At 33.0% G+C, this 23,876-nt stretch overlaps 2 protein-coding genes across 5 annotated transcripts in view; one reads left to right on the top strand and one right to left on the bottom strand.

Moving 5' to 3' along the window:
* Wwox (WW domain-containing oxidoreductase) overlaps nt 1-6,038 on the top strand; it is a 36,197-nt gene extending 30,159 nt beyond the window's left edge. Inside the window, exon 7 of one of the 2 annotated variants that reach the window (XM_072538407.1) lies at nt 5,916-6,038. The gene's annotated coding sequence lies outside the window, so the exon portion shown is untranslated. Of the gene's footprint in view, nt 1-547; nt 688-5,915 lie in introns of those variants that run through there. The other variant, XM_072538405.1, reaches the window with a different exon arrangement.
* The window catches only part of AdamTS-A (ADAM metallopeptidase with thrombospondin type 1 motif A), a 545,690-nt gene that overhangs the window by 24,193 nt on the left and 497,621 nt on the right, over nt 1-23,876 (bottom strand). For 2 of the 3 annotated variants that reach the window (XM_072538404.1, XM_072538402.1), the window contains exons 22-25: nt 21,895-21,939; nt 10,126-10,359; nt 7,874-8,039; nt 546-710 (exon numbers count right to left, since the gene is read on the bottom strand). In XM_072538404.1, coding sequence (XP_072394505.1) covers nt 546-710; nt 7,874-8,039; nt 10,126-10,359; nt 21,895-21,939 — 610 coding nt within the window. The remainder of the gene's footprint in view (nt 1-545; nt 711-7,873; nt 8,040-10,125; nt 10,360-21,894; nt 21,940-23,876) is intronic. The other variant, XM_072538403.1, reaches the window with a different exon arrangement.

The raw sequence follows: 23,876 nt of genomic DNA on the forward strand, positions 1-23,876 counted from the left end.
GATGGCTATATTCCAGGAGATAGGAAAATAGTTCAGCCCAAGACTTGCATTGATATTGCCTAGCAGCGGAAAGATTCTTTCTGGAAGTTGTTTGAGGCATCTCTTGTGGATGCAATCTGGGCTAGGGGCTGTGTTTTTGCCTTCGATACATAGCCTCCTGGCAATATCTATGTCTACTAGGGCCATTATCGTGTGATAGTTGTCCCTTGAAGTAGTGTGTTCGGCATTTTATCAGCAATTTTTAGATCATAAAAACATACAATTTTATTTTGTCCTAAAATACCATAAGCTGTTTTGAAGGCAGCTTGTTTATATAATTTTCTTAGGAAATGCTTACGAAATCTTCAAAAGTCTTTACATACCTTCATCTACTTTTGATCAAGACAATACGGTAGAAAATGTTCGCAGTATTTTGCTCAAGTGAATACATATCTTCACAAATTTTTTTTATAATAAAATCAAGTAAAAAATGACATTGTGGATCTGTACGAATAATACTGTGACTATCAAGAAACTTTATAAATATATATTTTTTTTTTACTTACAGGTGATTTGTCGGCCAAAGTCCAAACAGGACAGTTTTCAGTATTACATATCTGTTCTATAATCTTCTCGCTATTGTTGCAATAAGAATCATCTATAGGTGTGTATCTGTCATCGACACATTTCGCCGTTCTCTTCTGCAAGCCGCCGCCACAAGTTTTGCTGCACTGTAACAGAAAAAGGTGTCGGGGACGATTATAATATATGTTTAAAGAATACGTGGATCAAAATTGGATGTGATAGGTGGTTAAATATGTTCATTAATTGTTTATTGTAAAAGATCAGGTTACTGGACAATAATAGTGTTATTCGTCTGTTAAAATTATTGAAAAGACTAAAGAAATAAATTTCTAAGTGTATATATTCAAAGCAGGAAAATAATTGGGCAAACAGCTGATAAACAAAGTATATTCTTTTTACAATATCCAATATATTTTATCTATTTTCATAGGCATCATCAGGGAAAGTTACAATGATGGTTATTAGGTATCTCTTACATATGATGAATTAGTTTTTTTTGTACTTACTAAGACAGGATGTTTATCAAGATGTTAGAATTGAAGCAGCACATAACAATAAATAAAAACTAAAACTAAGGCACAGAAATTACACATATTTGACATTTACAATTTACATTGATAAATACACAATACATCTACAAATATGTATAATTTCTGTGCCTTAGTTTTAGTTTTTATTTATTGTTATGTATAACTGCTTCAATTCTAACATCTTGACAAACATCCTCACTTAATAAGTAGAAAAAAAACTAATTTATCATATGTAAGAGATACCCAATAACCATCATTGTAGCTTTCATTGTAGTGAAAATAGGCGAAAATATTGGATATTGTAAAGAGCTCTTTACCCAATTATTTCCTTCCTTTGAATTTAAATTTGAGTCAGCTGTTATTAACCAATTATCTTTTCTCTCTCTCTCTCTCTCTCTCTATATATATATATATATATATATATATATATATATATATATATATATATATATATATATATATATATATATATATATAAGAAAAAAGAAGAAAGATATATATATGAACTGAAACAGCAGTAAATCTTTCCGAATTAACTCGAATCAACAACCAGCAGGAGAACACCCTAGACTGCCAGTCCGGACATTGGTCTATTAGCCACGAAGTCAATTTGTCACAAATCTCAATTCCTTTACCTACTGTTAACTGTTACATTTACATCAGCATGACGCTGAGTTGCTATAAAGTTTTCTTCTTAATGCTAAAAGCCTATAAATCCTTGTCATATGAAAGAGTACCTAAAATGACTGTTTAGTCGTAAAGATTTTTGCTGTGGGACTGTGCCAAACGAAATACTTCTAAATCAAACAGATCTTAAAACAGATTGTACGGAAGCCCTGTGTTATGTTTGTAAATTCAACTCTTGATCGTTTTTTTAATCCAAATATATGTTATGAAAGAATTCCTCCGTTAAATTTTAGAAACAACTGCTAGAACGTCTAAGGAACTCATAGAGTGTCTGTAAATGGAACGTGTCTTATAAACGTAATAAGCGTTGCTTGAATAATGAGTTAAAATTAAAATACGAGATACTTTCCGCAGCATATTTTCCAAGATGTAGATTAACAAAGATCTTCCCATTTGTTGGATCTTTATATTTTTTCATCGGTGACAGCTGTCAATTTTACACCCGTTGTACTACTGCCAATTACCTTATGGTACAACATCCATTAACTATTATATAAATCCTTAGAAATTTGGCAGACTTCCTATATTAAAGCTTTCTTCAAATACCCGATTGACCTGGTATACCCAGATTGGTATCTTGTACAAATTGAACCTTCTCCTTGTAACACTAAGTTCTGAGGAAGCTGCCTTACTGTGCTAAAGATTTGTCTGTAGGGCCCTGATTGGGGTCATTGTGATCTATTTGCTCTACTCATCCAATGTATTTCATCAGCTTTCATTATGAGCTTCTACTCTTTCTTCAAGTCTTCCTTTGTTTCTTTTCCTTGTTCTCAATGAAAAAGTTACTAAATTCCTCCTTGAAGCAACTAGTAAGTTCTGTCGTAAATACAAAAAGGATACAAATTTAAATCAACACACTCAATAACAAATGAAAAATCGAAAATATCTTTTATAGCAAGGCAATTTGAGCCAACAAGACGTGAAGAAACTAAATGCAGACAGTTCAAAAATATTAAGAAAGGATTTAGAAATTACAATAACGAAAAAATCAAGAAAACGGTAAAATAAAAGTTTGAAGATTTTGAGAATAACACTGACAAAAGGCAAAAGAGAAATCTTAAAGTTTAAGAACAGACACGCAAAGAAATAAAATAGAGAAGAATTGCTCCTAGTAGAAGAAGAATTTTATATAGAGCTATATCAAAATAGACATAAAATGGAAAAAACAAAAATGATTGTGAAAGAAAGGAGAAAAAAAAAATAACAGGCATATACGCTTACTATTCAACTTTTATTGTTATTGAATAGGTACTATTCAACTATTTCAACAAGATTTTCAAGAAAATATTATTCAAAAAACTGAAGAAAAAACTACATCCACATCTTCTTACATTAAAGCTATTCATCGAGAAAAGAATGGAATTAAGTAGGCCATTGGTGTTTGTGTTTGTTTAATTTCAAAAACATTTGACACTATTCACAAAATATTCACGGCAACTCAACGGCCAACGCAAAAATCCATAATACTACCAGGATGTTTCTAATTCAAAGAGGGGTAAGAAAGGGTGATACATTATCTCCAAAATACAATAGAGTGACGATATAAGAAGAGTAGGACACTGGATTAGAACATCTCAAGACAGAACCCAATGGAGTCCTATATCCAGCAGAGGACTCAACACCAGGCAAGGAGATGAGATACTGACTATCTACAGATTATCCCTTTAATACTTTGACGTAAAGGGTATATAGAAGTAAAAAACAGCAGGTCGGTCGATATAATTGTTCAAAACATGTTTCGCGAACAACTAACTGTTTGACCATTTCGATATAAATCGGTTGATTACAAGTGCAATACGCACATTGATGTCAGGCTATCGCGAACGCCTAAGTTTCATGTACGGACGTACAGTAACCTGATCAACTTATTGGTATTGTGTTCCTTACGGCGTTTTTAGAAATGACTCTTTGATGTGATATATTGAAGTTAAGAATATTTTCGTTGTAGTGAAAGATAAGTTTAGAAGTGAAACAATGTGATCAGAATTCAAATTACCAAATTAAGAATCCATCTTGTTCGGATAAAAAATATATTGATGAAGTGTAAAGATAATGCCTTTGCGTCAAATTTCCTTCATACCTATCTGTCACTACAATATTTTTCATGTTTAGTGTAGGTCTCGATAACACCAATATTTAAACTAGTGAAACTACTTTAATAAGATTATGAATATACCTAAGAAACCGACCAAGAAACTATTTTTCTGAAAGAAAAGTCTTAGACAGTTAAATCCAATATCGAATATACAGATCAACTTTTGAAAAATTGGCAGTATCTATGTTAAACCATACATCGAACAAAAGCAATGACACAAACGGAATACGATAAACGGTACTGAACTATTTACAAATATATAGCCTAATTAATAAGTAAACGTTGCGTAGGTTTAGCGTAGGAAAAACTTCGACCTGTATAAAACTGTAAAAATGTCTCCTATCAATAATGGCGTATCTTACGTCATCTGTCAAAATAAAAATTCGTGAAAAGGATAAAAATTTGATGTTATTCAATTTTACGTAAATAAAAATCAGTAAAGATGTGTTGGAAACCGAAAGAAATTGATGTTTACAAAATTGGCAATTTTATACAATGACCGGAGTAAACTTTCAGCCCGAAAATCAATTTCTATTTTGGCAGACGTTATTCTGTCATAGCTACACGTCAAAAAGTGTAAAATTATAAATATCAAATTAATAGACATTTTTTGAAGCCTTTGCCGTCATTTCCATTGAGAATAGAAGGTTTATTTGTTAATTTGTTTGTTTACTTGTTTTGGGATAGAAGATTTATTTATTGATTTGTCCTCGTTTGTTTGTTTTATAAAAAATTAAATATATTATTTTGCTAAGTTGTTAATTTCTTGTTCAATAGAATAAAAGTAAGTACAATATCCGTACGATAAAATACGATAATTTTAACAACGGCGCACGATTTTCTGACTGCGATGACTTGGCAACGCGGACTTCTCTCAATGCAAATGGCGGACTCGGCGTCAATTAACTCTGTACCTTTTAGAAAGGAGTTGTTTATCCATTGGTTTAATATCTTTGTCTAAAATAGTTTGTCATATTGTGTATAGTAATTTTTGATATATTTCATACTAGTCAGGTAATTTACAGCCGCCCCAATTTGACAGAGGGCGTGTTTAACAATGCTGTAGAGACTGATCATTTTTCTACGCCAAACTTATGCAACTCCAAGTCGGATAGTGCCAATATTTTTAAATGATCTGTTAACCGAACCATATATCTACTAGTAAGGGGTACAACAACAACTAACAGACTGATTTAAGAAACACCAAAATGTCTATTTAATGCTGATTATATTTAAGGATGTTAAGATAGATCAAAAGTATTTATGTCAACAAAGTAAAAACTATTGATGTGCCAAAAGTGTTTTATTTTTCTACACCCAAGCAACTTTCCTTAATATTATCCTCCGTTTAATATTAAGAAGAAAGAAGTGACTACCAGTTACAGTACCTGCCAAATATCTTGCTCATTTTTCATTTAAACATGCTCAAATATTTTCTATACAGTTCATCTTCTTTGTAACGGTGTAGAAGTATAAAAGTGTATAAAAGAAAACGACAGACAAGAAAGAAGAAGATTGATGACTAAGAAGTGTCATATGACGGACAAGAAAAAAATTGACAAACGCAAAGTAGCAAAAGACATCCCAAACGAAGACCTCTTTTTTTCGTCTTTATAGATAGGGGATCTGAAAGACATCTCAGTCCAAACGTCTACTTGCTAAAACAGACTCTCCTCTGTCATCCAAACGGAATGACCGCTGTAATGCCGAGCATCACTTACGAAGCACTACCTTCATTATTCCACAGACTGTCAGCAAGGAGGCTCCCTATCCTTTTTCCCTATTTCCCCCTTTTTTTGGTCCCAAAAACTGGCTTTTCTTTTTTGAGTGGAACCCCGTTCCTGGTAGCGCGTGGAAAACCCTCATCTTTTCTAGAATGACATCACTCCCAGCCGGGCATTTTCTCTTTCCCCACAGTCTGAATCACACAGTCTAAATCATACAGTCTAACTTAATTTTTCGCCTTTTATCAAAACGTATTCTCTCTACCTCTGCTTGCTTCTCCAGGAAAATATTTTTATTTTTCATTATAATTCTAGGTAATAAACCGCCATACTTGGATTTTGCCATAACTTTTATTCAACGTGAAAAACAGTAACAAGTCATGAAATTCAACAGGCACCAACATAGTAAGTACCACATACAAAGAACCCCATGCAGTAGTTATCAATTTATAATCTAAGAGGATAGCCAGTAAGGATTACTGAGAAGCTGTGTTAAAGGTAAGTAACCCCCACAGAGAATAATCAATACATAATTCATTTTATTTATCTAGAATTAAGATTTTTTTATTCTAAACTTTGGGCATGGGCAAGTGTTGCCTTGTTTGCTTTTTTCATATAAGTTTATCTCGATAAATAGGTAAATTAATTATCTTTTAAATTTTTTCCATCTGATTTGACCTGATAGCGGAGTTTTATTGTAATCAAACGGCTAACATTAGAATTAAAGGTCAGATATCTGAAGAAATTCCTTTTATGATATGAGTTCTACACTGCTGTGTGCTCTCTCCGCTCTTAATATGCTAATGATACCATCAGGACAAACTCTTGAAAGTTTTCTTACGTTGGCACGTTGAAAAAAAAAATAAAGTCGAAATTCCACCTGAATTGCCGTCAAAAATGGGTGCACTTTGGCTTCTTACTTTCCCAGAAAAGGAAAATGTGTAATTTTGGCTTCAAGTCTACATGAAAATTTCTCTATTGATATTGAAACAGGACATAAAAAGAAGTGATCTATTATCACCTTTTACAATCGCACCAAAGGCGGAATTGACACAACAGATAAATTGTGTGCATCATACAACGTAGCTAAAAATGTGCGTCGATGGCCCATGGTGGTATTTTTCTCTATGCTCAATATTAGTGGAATCAATGCTGAGGTAATGTATTTTGGCAATGATGAAAATATTCGAAGAAAAAAATTTTTGAAAGATTTGTCACATGCATTAGTTTTACCTCATAAGGTTTGACAAAGTTCAGAAACATCAGGAATTCATATCGGCCTGCAATAACGTCTAAAAGAATTTGGCCCATTAGAACAAGAACAGAAAATGAACATGTCGGAAAACGCAAGAGATGTCATACATGCTTGGACAAAGACATTTGACTAAGTATAACTGCAAAAAAATGTAAGAAATCCATTTGTCTGATTCACTTAGACACCTTTTGCAATATTTGCAGTCAGTTATTTCCAGAAATATCACAAGATGGAATAAATGAGGGAAGGATATAATGCAGAACTTTATGCTTTTTAACGAATACTACGCCAGATTTCAGAAAAAGTTAGTTAGTTACCTTTTGCGTTAATGATTTGTATTCCAATGTATTTTTTAATAAATTGTTATTTACAATAAGGGGCGTAAACAACCGCCTAATCAATTTGATACACCGCGCTCATTTCTTTTGGTTTGAAGACGGCGCCCGACGAAAGGTTAAACTATGAATATTAGCCTACCTCAAAACAACCAATATCTTGCCTATGGCAGGTCTTTTGTCATCTTACTCAGGGCCAACAACCAAGAAATTTTCAAAAAACTCTATTTCTCGGCAGTCTACTTTCGTTCGTCAATTCCATCCACTGAGCGACAGTAGCTTACTTAATAGTTTGCTATGTAAGTCGATTAAGTTAATCACCTGATCGAACTAATAATACATGTGAAGAACTACTCTCGATCGTTGATTTGTATTAAAATATGTATCAATAGTGTTAGGGATCTAGTCCATTACATGTTGATGGGAGGCCAGAAGATATACTGTGTTGGAAAGTAAGTTGAAAACTTGTTGCAACATGTATGTCCAGTAAATTGTATATTAGTAGCTGTTTTGCGTGACAAACGGCGGGATTTTTGATGTCTATATGCAGCATACCATTGAATGTCTAATCGCTCAGCAAATAAAAATAACGTAGTTAAATCCAGATAATTTGTTTTGTACATTAAAAATAGGATAAACAGGTAATTTTCCAGATGCTTTAAGTATATTAAATTAGTACTTACTTCTGACCACTGCGAGTAGTGCCATCTCGTAGAATTGCAAATAGTATTGCAATTTTCCATCGCTGGAGGGCTTCCCAATTTCGTGCAATGTCTGTCGTTGACAGATTCACTGTAACCTGATTTTTTCTTGTAGATTTTCATACAATTGTAGTAAATATGACGGATTCTAATAAAAGAAATATTTATCATTAGTCTATTCAACATAGATGATTTAAATGGGAGTAATATACTAGGTACCTATGTCTGCTGGACAAGATGCAAAACCAAAGTAGATACTCCAAGTCGAATGGTTAAAAAAAATAATTTAATAAAATATATAAGAGTTATTTTTAGTAGGGAAAATCAATAGGTTAAACAATTTCGTCAAAAATAATACAAAAAAATATTAAGTTCGTCAGTTTTGTAGTTCCATAAGAGATGGCGCTGTGACGGTCATTGTTTTTATTTTTGTAAAAATTTTATAACTATTTGATGCACACATACCATTATTTGAAGTGAAGTTTTATATAGGTCTATCAATTCATTCGTATATTTCCAGTTGTTCAAAGTTCAGAGGTCATAGTGTTTTGTTACAATGGACAAAATTTAATATTATGGAGTTTTTTTAAGTATGAGATATTAATTGACCAGTTATAACTCTATTCACTCTATAAGAACGATATAGTAATTGACTATATTCATATTGTTGATGTTTATTATTAAATCCATTTTTGTAGCTGATTCTTTTAATGCTACATACGCCTCTCGTGCAGCATTTTCCATTCTCCCAACAATATTGATATCATCAGCATAAGCCTGGATTTGCACTGATTTATTATATAGTGTGGAAACCACTTTGTGGAATAAAATTGTTTGTGTCTTAATTTTAGAAAATAATAAAAAACGTTGAGATACCTTAACTTTTAAATTTAAATGTGCGCTTTTTAAACATAAATTTGAATGTACAGGGTGATCCACGCAAGTCTGGCATAGTCCATAATCTGTATTTTAAATGAAACACCCTGTACATTTTTATGTTTTTAAAAGCTCCTTAACAACCTGATCTCAACGTACTATATCATGTAGGGCAGGGATCCTCACTAGGATTTCTTTGAGAGCCTAATAGTTTGAATGAAATTTTCCTCAGGGCCGCAAGTACAAGTGGTGGTATGAAATAACTTTAAGACTATATGACTATAACACAAGTTTATTACAAGTTAAGTAAAAACCATATAATTATAAATTATATGGACATTATAAATTATATGGATATATTATATTCAGAAATTATATTTCCGAATAATCATATGCCATTACTACTACAAAATGTTTCACTTAATATTCGACAAAGTATGTGTTTTTTACACGACGGTGCTTTAGTTCATCACACTGCTCTTATTCACAATCATCTGAATAATAACTTTCCTGTGGAGTGGATAGGCAGAGGAGGGCCAACTGTATGGCCACTGCGATCACCGGAATTATCAAAAATTGAATTTTTCATATGGGGCTCATGTAAGACTCTTTTATAGTTTACCCTGTATACAAATAGTCTACAAAGATTTTTGTTAACCCTAATTTGAAAACTAGAACATATTGTTTACCTTATTATCTAGAATGAATAATTATTTATGTATGCTTTCTTTATATACAGGGTGTTTATTTCATAGGGATAACTCGTTAAATACCCTAGACAGTAGTGTGAAAATCCATATTGTAAGATCATAGATTATCCACCAATATCGCACTAATAACACCCTATATATTTTTTACATAAATGTTGAATAAACGTGGGTAGAGAATCGAATATCTTCAGTTCCACTTTTTAGTTTCAATATAATTGTTGTTGATAAAATAGTTGTTAGTCCAAAAGGACATTTATTATTATTATAACCTTTTTTGAGATCAATACACAGCTCAATACCAATTAATTAAAATACGAGTCTTTGCACAATCCACCCTATTCGCCCGACTTAGTTCCCACTTACTTATGTTTGTAGTGCCACCTCGTAAAATTCGTGTTCATAGTAACAATTTTCATCAACGAAGAGGTAGAAGCAGTGGTGGAAACGTATTTTATTGTTTTCTGAATTCTCACTTCTCAGAGATGGAATCAAAGAAAATAACTAGGATTAGTGCACTAAAGTTCAGGGAGATTGTATTAAATCATTTAATATTTGAACTATAAAGTCGTATTCAACTTATCGAACGACAAAAGGTACTTAACAATTTACTAATTTAGAAAAAAAATGCTTTTAACGGCTTATACTTACCCCTTACCACACTGAGGCGAACAAGCACTCTTGGAAGCAATATTCCAACTCAGCTGGCAATGAATGTTGCATTCCTTCGTTTGTATTTGACTGTCGTCCATATTGTCACAAAAAGTTTTAGGAACTTCAGCTTGAGTAGTGAGATCGATACATATTGGTATCCTGTACTGCTTTCCTTCGCATATGGAGTCGCATTTGGTCCATACTTGGTTTTGGGTCAGCTGCCATCCATAACTAGAAAGTATGGGTTAGTATTTCGCTGATAATGTCATTGAGATATGGTGGTGAGTGAGAGGTGTGGTGGTGCGAAGTGGGAGATGGTGATGGATATGTGTAATGAATTTTTATAAATTGGGAGAAACATAACCTTATTCTATTATAACTATTTATATTTTTGAGGGTATTTTCTCCATTAAATGTAAATATTGTGTCGACTGCTACCAAAAAATTATGAAACTGAACGAATGATTAGTCAAATATTTGAGTTGTTTTCTTTAATGAGTTCATATATGATAATGGTTTGACATTATAGTTTAATAACCTTTACCCATGACATGAGCGTGGAAATGTACGCCTACTTTAGAGACTATTGCAGAGCTTTTGACTGCATCCAATAGCAGACACAAGAAAGAACACCCAAAGACAGGGACGCATATTATCTTCATTCCCTTTTAATATGTTTCTAAAAACATCTTTGCACAAGGTCTTAAACATACTTATGAAACGACGGAGCTGGCTTTCAGTATTGTTTCGACGAATAAAAGAATCACATTGAATAATAAATAAATAGAGAATGTTCATATAATTAATACGTATTTTTATATGTGTATGTAAAAGAAATAGAAAGAAATTCATGAATTAAATCAGTCATACCCTCAAAAATAAACTGCAATAAAATAAGGTTACAAACAATATTAACAAAATGTACACTATTTTTTCAAACAATTTTTAAAAATTTTTGAAAATTATGTTACGTATAAAGGTACTTTACATAGCTTACAGAGTAACATAATTTTCTGTTTGTTTCAAATCTTAAAATGATCGCTACAGTGTCCTTAAAAGATAGTATATAAATAGGTAAAAACCTTCTAATATTCTCCATGAAAGTTTTATGGCTTTATTGACATTTAGAAAACGATTTGTGGATATGTTAAATTAACAATCTGATTCCCCATTGTAACGACATTTCATTGGTAAAAGTATTCCAATATTCACTTCATTGCAGTACATCTTCCTAATGATACGAAGATTTTTGTCATCGATTACATATATTTTTTAGTAGCTCCATCAGTTTTATATCTCTAACAAAAGATTTTTATGTATTTTCTTCTTTTAATCATCATAATTGTGGCTTCACCCTGTGTGGGTCCTAGCTTCCTCAAGAATTTCTATCCAGTCTTTCCTATCCATCGCCTTCTTCTGGGTCTTCCTCTTCTTCTTTGACCAATGGGTCTTTTAAGGAGCGTTTTTCTAGCTGCGTCCTTTAGTTCCATCCGAATTACATGTCCTACCTACATTAGAATACTATCTTAATATATTTTACGATCTTCTTCTTAACGTGACCCATCCCTAAGGGCATTGACGATCATCATGGCCAATTTGACTCTATCTTCAGCCGTTCTGAAAAGTTGTATTGACCTTTTCCCACTCCATTGTCTCGGATTCTTCAGCCAGGACGTGCGTCTTCTCCCCTGTCCTCTTTTGCCATCCACCTTCCCTTGTATGACCAGCCGCATAAATTCGTATTTCTCGTTTCTTAGTATGTGACCAAAGTAGCTCATTTTTCTCTTCTTTATAGTGTTGAGTATATCTCTTTCTTTTTTCATTCTTCGATAACACCACATTTCAAAGTTGATGTATTTTTTCTCTGTCCCTCTGTAATTGTCCAGGCCTCAATTCCATACAACAGGACAGAGAACACGTAGCATCTCAATACTCTAGTTCTAATTTCGATGTTGAGTTTTCCATTGCATAATATTGCTTTTATCTTATTAAAAGCACTTCTAGCTATCTCAATACGCCGTTTTATTTCCGTACTTCTATCCCATTCTTCATTTAGTTCGCAACCTAAGTACTGATATCTGTGCATCCTGCCTAAAAGTTTTCCTTTAGCATAAACACTGTCTTCCTCAATTTTGTTCTTGTTTACAACCATGATTTTTATATTATTTGTATTCAGTGCCATTCCATACCTTTCGCTCTACCATATATTAATTCGATCAACCAAGATCTGTAGTCTTTCTCTGCTGTCCGCAAGGAGTATTGTGTCATCTGCGTATCTAAGATTACTCAGAAGTGCTCCGTTAATAAATATGCCTTCATTTACGTCTTCTAATGCCTCTTTAAACAATTCTTCTGAATACATATAAAAAAATAAAGGGGGAAAGCACACATCCTTGTCTTACTCCACGATTTATAGGTGTTTCTTTCGATTTTTGTTGGTCTATTCGTATTATGGCTTTCTGATACCGGTATAGATTGGCAATGATTCTCACTTCTTCGTCATCTAATTCTGTGTTCTGCAGTACTTTTACCATTCTTCGGTGCCATTGAGTGCCATATATTTTATGATACTATTATAAAATATAATAAAGTTCGAAGTTATATCGTGTTCTCCACTCTCCCTTGTCATTCACCGCTCCATAGATTGATCTTAGTACTTTTCTTTCTAACATACTAAAACGTTTTCATTACTGCGTGTTATTGTTTTGTAGATTTGTATACCTTTGTATTTCTCGACATAATTAAGGATTTAAGAAAAAGGTTGAGCCCAAAATAGCATCTGTTGGACGTTCAAATTCTACGGTAGTATTATTTTCAGTGTTAACGAGCCCTCCCATGTATTTAAATTCGTTCACTGCTTCGATGACGTCGTTTTCTATAACAAGTGGCCGTAGTATTTGTGATTGCGTGCTTATTTTCATGTACTTCGTGTTGTTGGTGTTTATTATTAAACCCATTTTTGTAGCCGATTTTTTTAGTGCTACATACGCCTCTTGTATAGCATTTTCCGTTCTCCCAATAATATTGATATCATCAGCATAGGCAACGATTTGCACTGATTTGTTATATATTGAACCGGTGATTGCGATTTGTGACACGTATTACTTTTTCCAGAGCCATATTGAACAGTATACAGGAGATTGAATTCCATGGCGCAGCCCGTTATTTGTTTGTTTTAAAAGTTTCAGGAAGTTCTCCCTGGATTCGTACTCTACATTCAACTTTTTTAAGAGTTAGTTTTATTTAAATTAAAAACTGATTTCTTCTTCTTCTTGATGTGCCTATCCGTTACGAATGTTGGCGATCATCATGGCAATCTTTATCTTATCTGCAGCAGCGCGGAAAAGCTGCACAGATGTTGTATTGAACCAGATTCTGAGGTTCTTTAACTAAGATGTTCTTCTTCTTCCTGGACCTCGTTTTCCAAATATTTTTCCTCGCAGGATGGCTTGAAGGAGAGTATATCTGATTTGGTACTCCTAAAAGGATCAGCTGGGATGGTTAAGCTGGGAGATTATCTATTCAATGTGATTTGTTTCTGGCTAGTTTTTTAACTGTGTCTTTGACTTCAAGAATCGTTGGTGGTTCTCTGTTCGGCTTACCTTATCTCTTTCGACCGCGGAGGTTTTCTTGTTATTCCTCTATATTAAGTGACCGGTTAAAGTAGTCCACCCATCGATTCAATACATATTTTTTTGTTGTTAATAGGTCACTGATCCGGTCCGCAGTATTTGTTTAAATATAGTTGCTTTGAACTCTTTTCTGTTGATGTTAGCTTTCTTATAGAATACTCTAAATTCCTTCTCTCGGTTAAGGTTTTCTTCCGTATTTAAGTGGTTTCATTGTTTTCTTTTGTGTATCCTCTTTTATTTTCTTCTCTTTGTCTGGTAATTCTATTTTGTCAAGTAAGCATTTTTCTGTATGCTTAATTTTTTTTTGTTCCATTCTTGCATTCATCGTCAAACCAATACTTTTTACGGACAAGTTTCTTTTCCTATTTCATTTTTTGCTGCTGATTTAATATCTTCCTTTATTTTTGTCCAGTAGGAGTCTATATCTTTCTGGACTTCTTCATTTACATCTTGATTCCTTAGCCTGTTATTGATGTTTTCTGCGTACCGTTCTTCAATTGTGGCATCTCTCAGCTTTTGCACATTTCATTTCTTTCTTTCCACTATTATTTTCTTTGCTGTTTGAAATTCTAGCCCTTACTATTGATATCACTAGGCAATCATCTGAGTCTATATTTCCGCCTCTATAACCACTGCAGCTTATTACGGCTGTTTCATGTCGTGAATCTGTGAAGAAGTGATCAATCTGTTCAATGTTTTTCCTCAGGAGAGGTCCAGGTTACCTTCTACATTATCTTGTGTTTAAAATGGATGCTAGCGGCTGTCATGTTTAGTGCTGCTGCTAAGTTTATCAGTCGTAATTCATTATCGCCACTGAGGTTGTGTAGGCTATGCGTTCCTATAGTGGGGATGGAACCTCGCTCTTGTACTATTCTTGCAGTCATGTCACTTAACACAAAATTAGTGTGATTTCTGGGACATTTTCTGTAGGCTTGTTATAAGTTTTTGAAGAGCTGTTCTTTTATTTTTTCTGGTTTACCATCATTCGGGGCATGTGCATTGATCAAACTGTAATTGAATAACTTCCCTTTTAATTGTTTTTTTTTGTAGTAATGTTTTTGTAATATTCTGTATTAATATTCTATTCTTGTAAATTGGACTGGTTTTTTTCGTTTAGTATCCTTTATTAATGTCATTTTGACATCTACAAAGCACGTAAAAAGATTTTTAGTGACTTCTGTACTTTTTAACAGCGAAAAAAAAAACGAAAATTCAGGGTCTCCAACATTTTCGACTGATTTTATTCTGAATATTAGAATACTCAAATGAATACCTGTATAAATTGATTACATATTTGTATAACTACTTTTCGGACATTACTGTGCGCTTTTTTATCTACTATCTTTAAATGTTCGAATGAAACAAAATGAAGTAATGAATATAAAAAGCTAGATGCCCCAAATCTTCAATGATATGAATGAAAGATGATACTCAAATGATTTTCCAGGATTCCACCTTACAGCAAAATATAAAGATCAAAAACCTAAAATTTCTCTGAACAGAACCTAGCTTTTTAGACCTCATTGTTTAAAAATTACTTTTCGGTTTGTTATCGTTGTTAGATTTAGTTTTGGGGGTTATAAATAATTCCATTAAACAAAGAAGCATGCTAGATCTTATGTGATTTTTAAATAGGATAAACAAAGACTATTACAGGACTAATAGGTATTATCCGTTCCTGCGCATAACTATCCGTCAGGTATACTTACCCTAAAGGCAATCAACTAACTGCAAGTAAACTTGATAAAATAATTTGTTTTACAATACATTACATTATAAATCCTGATAGAATATATAGATGGCGCTAATAATAACATATCCGCATTATTTAGAATGTATAGAAATGTCTGATGAGAAAAACACGGCTTGTTTACTGTTCTTCGGACTTAATCGGAAACAATGGTTGAAGAGATGGTAGGAATACATTTTGTTGACGTTCTGGTTATACCGGAAAATATAGGTATAAACGACCCAAAAAATTGTTATGATCGATTGTTAGGTTAGGTTCAATATGAGTAGCGCTTAACCCTTCCACCCGATCTAAGAGGTCTATTGTGTCTCACGGTAATAACCAATTGTAAATTGGAGTTTAGAATTAAAAAGGTTTAACAGTACAGCAATAAACTCATGGTCTACTAGTTTTATCAACTCAATGAGATGTCATCTGATTCCTTTGTTTTGCCATTTTTAATATTTTTAATTGCAGGTTCGATTTCATCCTTCAATATGGTATGTCCCTCTATCAAACACAGACTAGAATTATCACATCTATGATCCTCTCTAAATAACTCTTTTATATATGCAATCCAGCCTTTCAGTTTTTATTCTGTCCAAATCCAAGTCCAATATTAATGTTTCGCCTGTATCTTTCAAGATATATTGATTGTCTTGTTGTTTTCACCCTACTCATTGCTGTTAGTTTTTTTATTTTCTTAGGCATATTCAAAAGTCATATTTGCTTTCTAGCTCTTTAACTTCTTTGAATTGGTTGGTCAACCAATCTTCCGTTGTTTCCTTTATTTTTCTTTGAATAGGCCTGTCTCTTCTTCTTGGTGTGCCTATCCGTGACGAATGTTGGCTATCATCATGACAATTTTGGTCTTGTCTGCAGCAGCGCGGAAAAGCTGCTTTCCAAATATTTTTTTCTTGCATGATCGCTTGTAGGAGGGCATACCTGGATTCATTTCACATAATGTGTCCGAAGTAGTGCTGTAGCTTTCGAGATTTGATGGTGGACAGTATCTCTCGGTTCTACTTCATTCTTTTGAGGACCTCCTCATTTGCGACTCAATTAGTCCACGGGATCTTAAGTATTCTCCGATATAGTCATCTCAAATGCTTTCAATCTTCTGCACATATTTTCGTTCAAAGTATACGATTCAAGACCATAAAAAATAACAGAGAAGACGTAACATCGCATCATTCTTTTATAGACAGGTTGTGGCTCTTGAAGTATGCCCTCATCTGCTTGAAGGTGGATATAGCTTTTCCGATAAGAACGTTATCTCCTGGTTGTTGATTCATTATGTGCCTGTCTATCAGTTTATATTTATTGTGGTCTTTTGACCACCATTTCTTTGTTGCCCATTTTATCAAAAGTTTATGAACGAATTTTAAAAAATCAAATTATTCTGCATTTTGAATCTAATAAACTGTTTGCCATAAACCAGTATGGATTCCGAAAAAATAAAACAACAACTTTAGCTATTGATCATTTCACTAGTAATGTTTTGGAAGGGTTTGAAAAATATCTTGATACTCTTGCATCGTTTTTAGATCTTACTAAGGCTTTCGATTGTGTCACACATAGTATTTTGCTTAGAAAACTTCCTTATTATAATTTTCATAGTGATGCTATTCAACTAATTGATTCATATCTATCAAATCGTGATCAATATGTTCACTTCAACCAGTGTGATTCTCAAAAACAATCTCTGTTGTTTGGTGTCCCTCAAGGCTCGGTTTTGGGTCCAGTATTATTTCTTATCTATATTAATGATCTAGTGTACTCTCAAAATGAAACAGTTAACACTGTTTTATTTGCTGATGACACTACTTGCTATACAAGCTATCACCCTTCTGAATTCGACATCCTTGATTACCAAACATCTGAAAAAAACTTATTCAATTGGTTTTTAACTAACCGTCTTTCTTTGAACAACTCTAAATCACAAAGTGTTAATTTTACTCTAAGAAATAACACTTACGTTGAAAACGCTGCTCTACCACAATGTGCAACCGGAGCCAAGTTTCTGGGGATATATTTGGATGCAGGATTAACCTGGGAACAACATATAGTTATTCTATCGAAAAAGCATTCCCGACAACTTTTCCTCTTTAGGAACCTTGTACAGGTGACTTCCAGGGAAACTATTTTAACAGCCTATCATAATAATTTTCATTCTCATCTGACATATGCTATTCTCTCCTGGGGTCACTTTTGTCACATTGATAAAGTGTTTGCGCAACAAAGAAAGTGTGTTCGTATTATCTCTGGGCTCTGTTATAGAGCAGATTGTAGAAACTCCTTTAGAGCTTTACAAATTTTGACTTTACCTTGTGTAAACATTATGCAGTGTCTGTTGCACATTAAACAAAATCTTAGTCAATACAATGCGCATGTAGATTTTCACAAGTATCCCACCAGATTTGATAATATAAATGGTTCAAGGTATTTAGCCATAAAATTCTATAATTTAGTGCCAGCTAGAATAAAAGCTCTTAATTTTCATCAGTTTAAGGCGAAAATTAAGAGTTACCTTATAGTGAATGCCTTTTTTACGTATGAGGAGTATTTCACCTCCAATTTTAATTAGTTGTAATTGTTGTAGGTATATTTTAAAACACTGTATTTATGTTTTGTGTTTATATTTATGTGTTTATTAACTATATTGACATATTTTATCTTTGACTTGTAAAAAATACTTTTGTATTGATGTATTACCAATAAACCATCTATCTATCTATCTGATTTGAACAGTCTTCGCTCATTTATAAGCATTTAAATTTCTTCCGAATTTTAGCTTACCATCGGCGGTAGATTTGATTGCTTCTTTAATGTTGTCAAACATACCTCACTCTCCGTCTTTTTTATTAATTTTATTCGGAAATAAGCTACTGTTGGGTTTTGGTCTGGATAAGTTTTTGCTAACAAAATTGCATTTCGGAAACTCTTTTAATTAGAATTTAATTTATTTCATTTCGCAATACTCTCCTTTTTTATCCAAGGGAGATTTCCTTGTATAGAGTATTTGTTTGGAAGTTTATAAACAGTGTTGCAGTAAATGCATATTAGGTTTGGCAAAACTGACTGCTTTATTGCTGATTTATTGCTTTAGGCATGTCAGAGACAAGTGAATGACATATTTTATGTAAAAAACTTATTGTGAGAAGGCTTGAAACAATATTGGTGTAGCATGTGTTAAATACTGATCACAAACGATCATTAACTTGATAAAAAATGGATTTTCTTGTGTGTACTATTTTATTAAAAATATATAAATATAAATAATAATAATTATGAATTTAATTGGACAAAAAACTGTTTTTAATCAAAAATCACATAAGATTTTTATTTTGTACCTACATACAGTCACAGGGTCATCTAGATTACATTTTAAGTGACCTTTGTGTTTTATTAAATTTTCTTTTGCTTAATGGAATGTTACATCTAAAAACATACAGTCTCTTTTTGGTTACCTACGACAAATTATTTACGACTAATAGATTTAGCCTATTTAACTAAAATGGAAATGATGAATTGTTTTCAAATGAGAGTCCATTTTTAAAAGGTAAAAACTTCTTCAAAAGTTACAAAACGTCGAAAGTTTACAAAAAACATAAAAAATGCTGCACATTTAAAGACTCCACAAATAATACATAAAAAGTTTTGTTTGTGGTACGGATGCAAGCACCCAACCATCGGATAGGGTTGAAGCAACAGACAGAATAGTGTGTTTCATTTTTGTTGAAATATTTATTTAACATCTACAGCAACGACCAACCAATGCACCCTCAGACTGAGAGTTTTGACTATGCTGACGTCCTTGGTATAGCCGTAAAGGGGAAAATATTCATCACAGGGAATTTTAAATAAATCGGATAATACACAGTGTTGCCCTATTTGCAAAAGGGAACACACCATTTATCAATGCGGCGAATGTTCAAAACTTTCATCTAGGGACAGGTTTGATAAAGTAAGACAGGTCAATCTTTGCACGAATTGTCTTAAACCTGGACATTTCTATAAGCGGTGTAGACAATCAACATGTAAGAGATGAGCGTCAAAACACCATACGTTATTGCATCCAGATAGGTCAAGCGAACAGAACGCAGCTTTAGTTCATCAACCGGTAGAAAACGCGAGCGATATACGATCTGTAGATAATATACAAGGTATTTTAAACACTACCAATTTGTCAGTTTCGGCAGTTAGCGCTACAGATCAAACTATACTGTCCACAGTATTAGTTAATATTTTTGACGGCCAAGGCAAGGCATACATAGTGCGAGCTTTGTTAGATTGCGGTTCACAAAGCTCATTCATAACCGAAAATTTATGCGATAAACTTAGATTAAAAAACGACAAGCGTGAACATATCAGTCATGAGCATAAATAATATTGCATCTCCCGTTCGATTCAAATGCGAAATAAATATACAGTCGCGTAGCGATATAACTTTTCATACAACTTTAAATTGTTTCGTAATACCAGAAATTACGGGGTGCGTACCGGCATCTGAAATAAACATTAGCGATTTACAGATACCTAAACATTTAAAATTAGCGGATAATCATTTTCATAAACCACAAAAGGTCGAATTGTTGATAGGAAGTGATCTATTTTGGCAAATACTGGGCGCAAACAAAATTAGTTTAGGTAAAAATAAACCATTCATGCAGGAAACAATGTTTGGCTGGATCATAGCAGGGCCGTATATCAGCCAAAAAAAAAGCATCAGAAAAGCGAATAACTAAGTGTAATTTCACAAACACAATCGAAGTTGCAGAACAGCTAAGTAAGTTCTGGGAACTTGAAGAGGTTTTCAATGGAAAACGTGCACTCTCGGGCGAAGACATTGCAGAAAGAAAGTTCTTTGACGACACGTTTGCGCGTTGTGTTCGATTGTAGTGCGCCGACTACAAACGGCGTTTCATTAAATAGTATTCAAATGGCCGGACCAACCTTACAAAATGATTTACTCTCCATTTTATTGCGTTTTAGAACACACTTATATGTAAATAGTGCGGATATAGAAAAAATGTACCGTCAGGTATCGGTTGCAGATGATCAAAAATCCTTACAATGTATCTTATGGTGAAATAACCTGGAAGAACCGATTGAAATATTTCCGTTACAAACAGTTACATACGGTATGAAACGCTCTTCTTACTTAGCGATTAAATGTCTAATGACATTAGCGGAGGAGCAAGGCTAAAAATCCTAACATTGCTAGCATTATTAAATCCGATTTTTATGTGGACGACCTTTTGGAACGATGGAACAAAGAATACATTTCCGAACTACAAAAACGTACGAAATGGACTACTACTAACGGTGAAGTTGAGGGAAACACGTTAGTGCTCATAAAAGAGGACAATTTACCTCCATTAAGGTGGAAGTTAGGTAGCGTGATCGAACTTTTACGCGGCAGTGATGATGTAGCCAGAGTTTTTAGGATAAAGACAGACAATGGTATTATAACTCGTTCTTTTTCCAAGATGTGTCCGTTGCCCGTTTCGGACTAAGTGTAGTTTAAACATTTGAACATTTAGCATTAGCAGACGATTTTGTTGGCAGTGTTTGCCAAGGCGGGGGCCATGTTCACGCCTCTATCTAATTCAAGTTTATTTTATGCATTTTTACAATCCGGCAACATAGTAGCGTAGGAAGATATATTATGCCATATGTGCAGATAAGACGAGCCCCTATAGGCACCCCCAAAGACGACAGCACTCAAATACGAGACGAGATCGGTGATACAGCATTCAGAGCGAGTGGACATAATACTTATTAGCGTTCATATTATATGTATTGTGTAATTCAAAATAAAGTCAGTTTTTCACACGGAGTTTGATTATTAACCAGCGGCACACGCGAAGTGCATATCAAGCAAATCCACATATACCATAAAGTAAAAACAAGATAAAAAAAATCAATATGCTGCTCGCTGTTATCATCAATTAATGAACAAAACTTATATATTGAAGGAAAACTACTATATTATTATTAAAGTGTATATTTTCCCATTTCTATTATTAGCCGCCTTTCTTTATTCAGTATTTACCACAATACACCATATTTTTAAAATAAATGTAAAAATTTACAATAAGATTTAAATTTGACATCTAATACATGCACTAACTACTTTTTTCTTCAAAAGAATGACTGTATGTTTTGACTGGGTTATTTTGTACACTTTGTACACTCTCTGGTTAAATATAGTACTTGATTAGCTAATATTTAGTACGTCTGATACTTGATATATACTCAAGACGAATATTTTTAAACAAGAGTCAAAAAAAAACATATACAAAATACCACATTTACCAAAAAATAAAAGTAACGGAGAACCATACACCAGAAAAACGAAATTAATACATTAAAAAGCGTAATACATTCATTGAAAAATACCTTCTTACAAATCCCCTGTTGCTACCGTAATGATATCTTGGATACCTGACAACGAAAAACATCAAAAAATTTTGTTAATATTAAAATTTTGAAAAAAGTTTACCCAGCAAACATATCCCAAAAATTACGGCCGCAAATCGTATCTATATTTATGTTTTGTAGCTGATGATAAGAGCTGAGACATAACACTTCAACGCACAAGATGTAGATAGATATATAAAGCACTTTTACGAACACACAAGCTGACAAACCTGCTTAAAAAAGAATTAAATAAATAATTGTTACGATATCCTCTTTCTACGTAACTGTACATTAAATATTTTCGAGGTTATAATAACTTCATACAGTTAAGTTAGGGTTTTCTTCTTATTTGACGTTCAACTTGTTTGAATTTCAATTTACTGTACTTCTTCACCGTTTCAGTGAATATCAAACGTCTCTTTAGTTTCTTCTAGGTTATCAGTCTTATTTTATCTCATAGTAATACAGTTTTGTATAATTTAATCGTTATCTTGTATATTTTACAGTGCAATCATGTTTTGGATGGAGATCTTAAAAAAGATTCCGATATATAGAAATGAGGAAGACTAGAAAGCATTGTATTGTTCGGTACTGTGTCATAATTAATCTTTTGTGTCGTGTTTTCTTTTATCGCCTTTATTTGGTTGCTATATGCAATTTTTTCATTAAGCTTATAAATAAATCGCATTATCTCATTTGCTAGTCTATACTAGAATTGTAACTGTAATAGTAATTATATTGGGTCTCTGACGATAATCGGACTGATCTCACTGCCTCATTGAAGATCTCTCTTATTCTGACCCCAACAACACAATGTTTAAGTAAATCATATTTGGTGAAAACTGTTAATAGATGACCAATATTATTATCAATATATTACACAATTTTTGTAAGAATTCATTTTTGCAATAAGTTTTGTTGTATGATAAGAGAGGGCGCTACTAAGATCGTAGTTTTAGTTTTGTTCATTCGTGCATATCTTTCTTATCGTGGGCTACGAACGAAATGTATTCATCGATGCAATGGATCACTCTGAGGTGGAAAAAAATAAAAATAAAAACAACGCAATGTAACGACAAATTGCGCGATCACACACTCGTGGAGTAGCAAACGCAGTGCCATGCGTGTTTAATAATAAAATAAACTAAAATAACAAAATAAAATAAACTAACATATAATAATATTTAACAAAATAAAATATAATAAAATAAAATAAAGTAAAAGTAAAATTAAAATAATATAATCGGATAGAATCTAATCCAATTGAATCAAATCGAGTCGAATCGAATTAAATTGAATTAAATTAAAAACCATTGCTCCATGTATAGACGATAAGAAAGCTATGTTTCCCTCCACGGCCATTCCCGGAGTACCACATCTCGTGTTATATTTCTAAAAAATGTATCAGCAATACAATTTTATTACTAATTAATAAAAGTATGTAAGTACCCTTCACCTCAAAACAGTAGGAAAATGGATTGCTCAATTTAGATTAAGTAGGAATGTTATATAAGTCTTAAAGATGATCTACTAGGTCCAAAAAGTGCATCAAGATATATATTTATGCAGTGTAAGCAATATTTTGGCAGAAATTTTGGAGATCAGTGAGCTATGTGCACAATAAGACAAAAACACATTCGAATATGACTTTCTCAGCAACATTTTTTGAGCGTTTTAAAGAGGATAAAAAAGGTTTTTTGCATCGTTTTATCATTATGGATGACACTAGCGACTACCAACTTGATTTTATCAAAATAAGAGGCTTAGTAGTGGCAGGACCACGGCTCCAAAAAGAGTTGGGGTCCAAAATAAGTTTTTTGGAATGTCTACTAAATTTCTCCCATAGATTCCCCTTAAACTGATAAAACGATAAAAGTTGATTATCACTGTAAACTTTTACATCATCTTGACGTAAAAAATTGTGAGAAGAGTCTGTAAAAAGTTACGTAAAAAAAATCATT

Source organism: Diabrotica undecimpunctata, chromosome 7 (assembly GCF_040954645.1).
Source record: "Diabrotica undecimpunctata isolate CICGRU chromosome 7, icDiaUnde3, whole genome shotgun sequence".
NCBI lineage: Eukaryota > Metazoa > Arthropoda > Insecta > Coleoptera > Chrysomelidae > Diabrotica > Diabrotica undecimpunctata.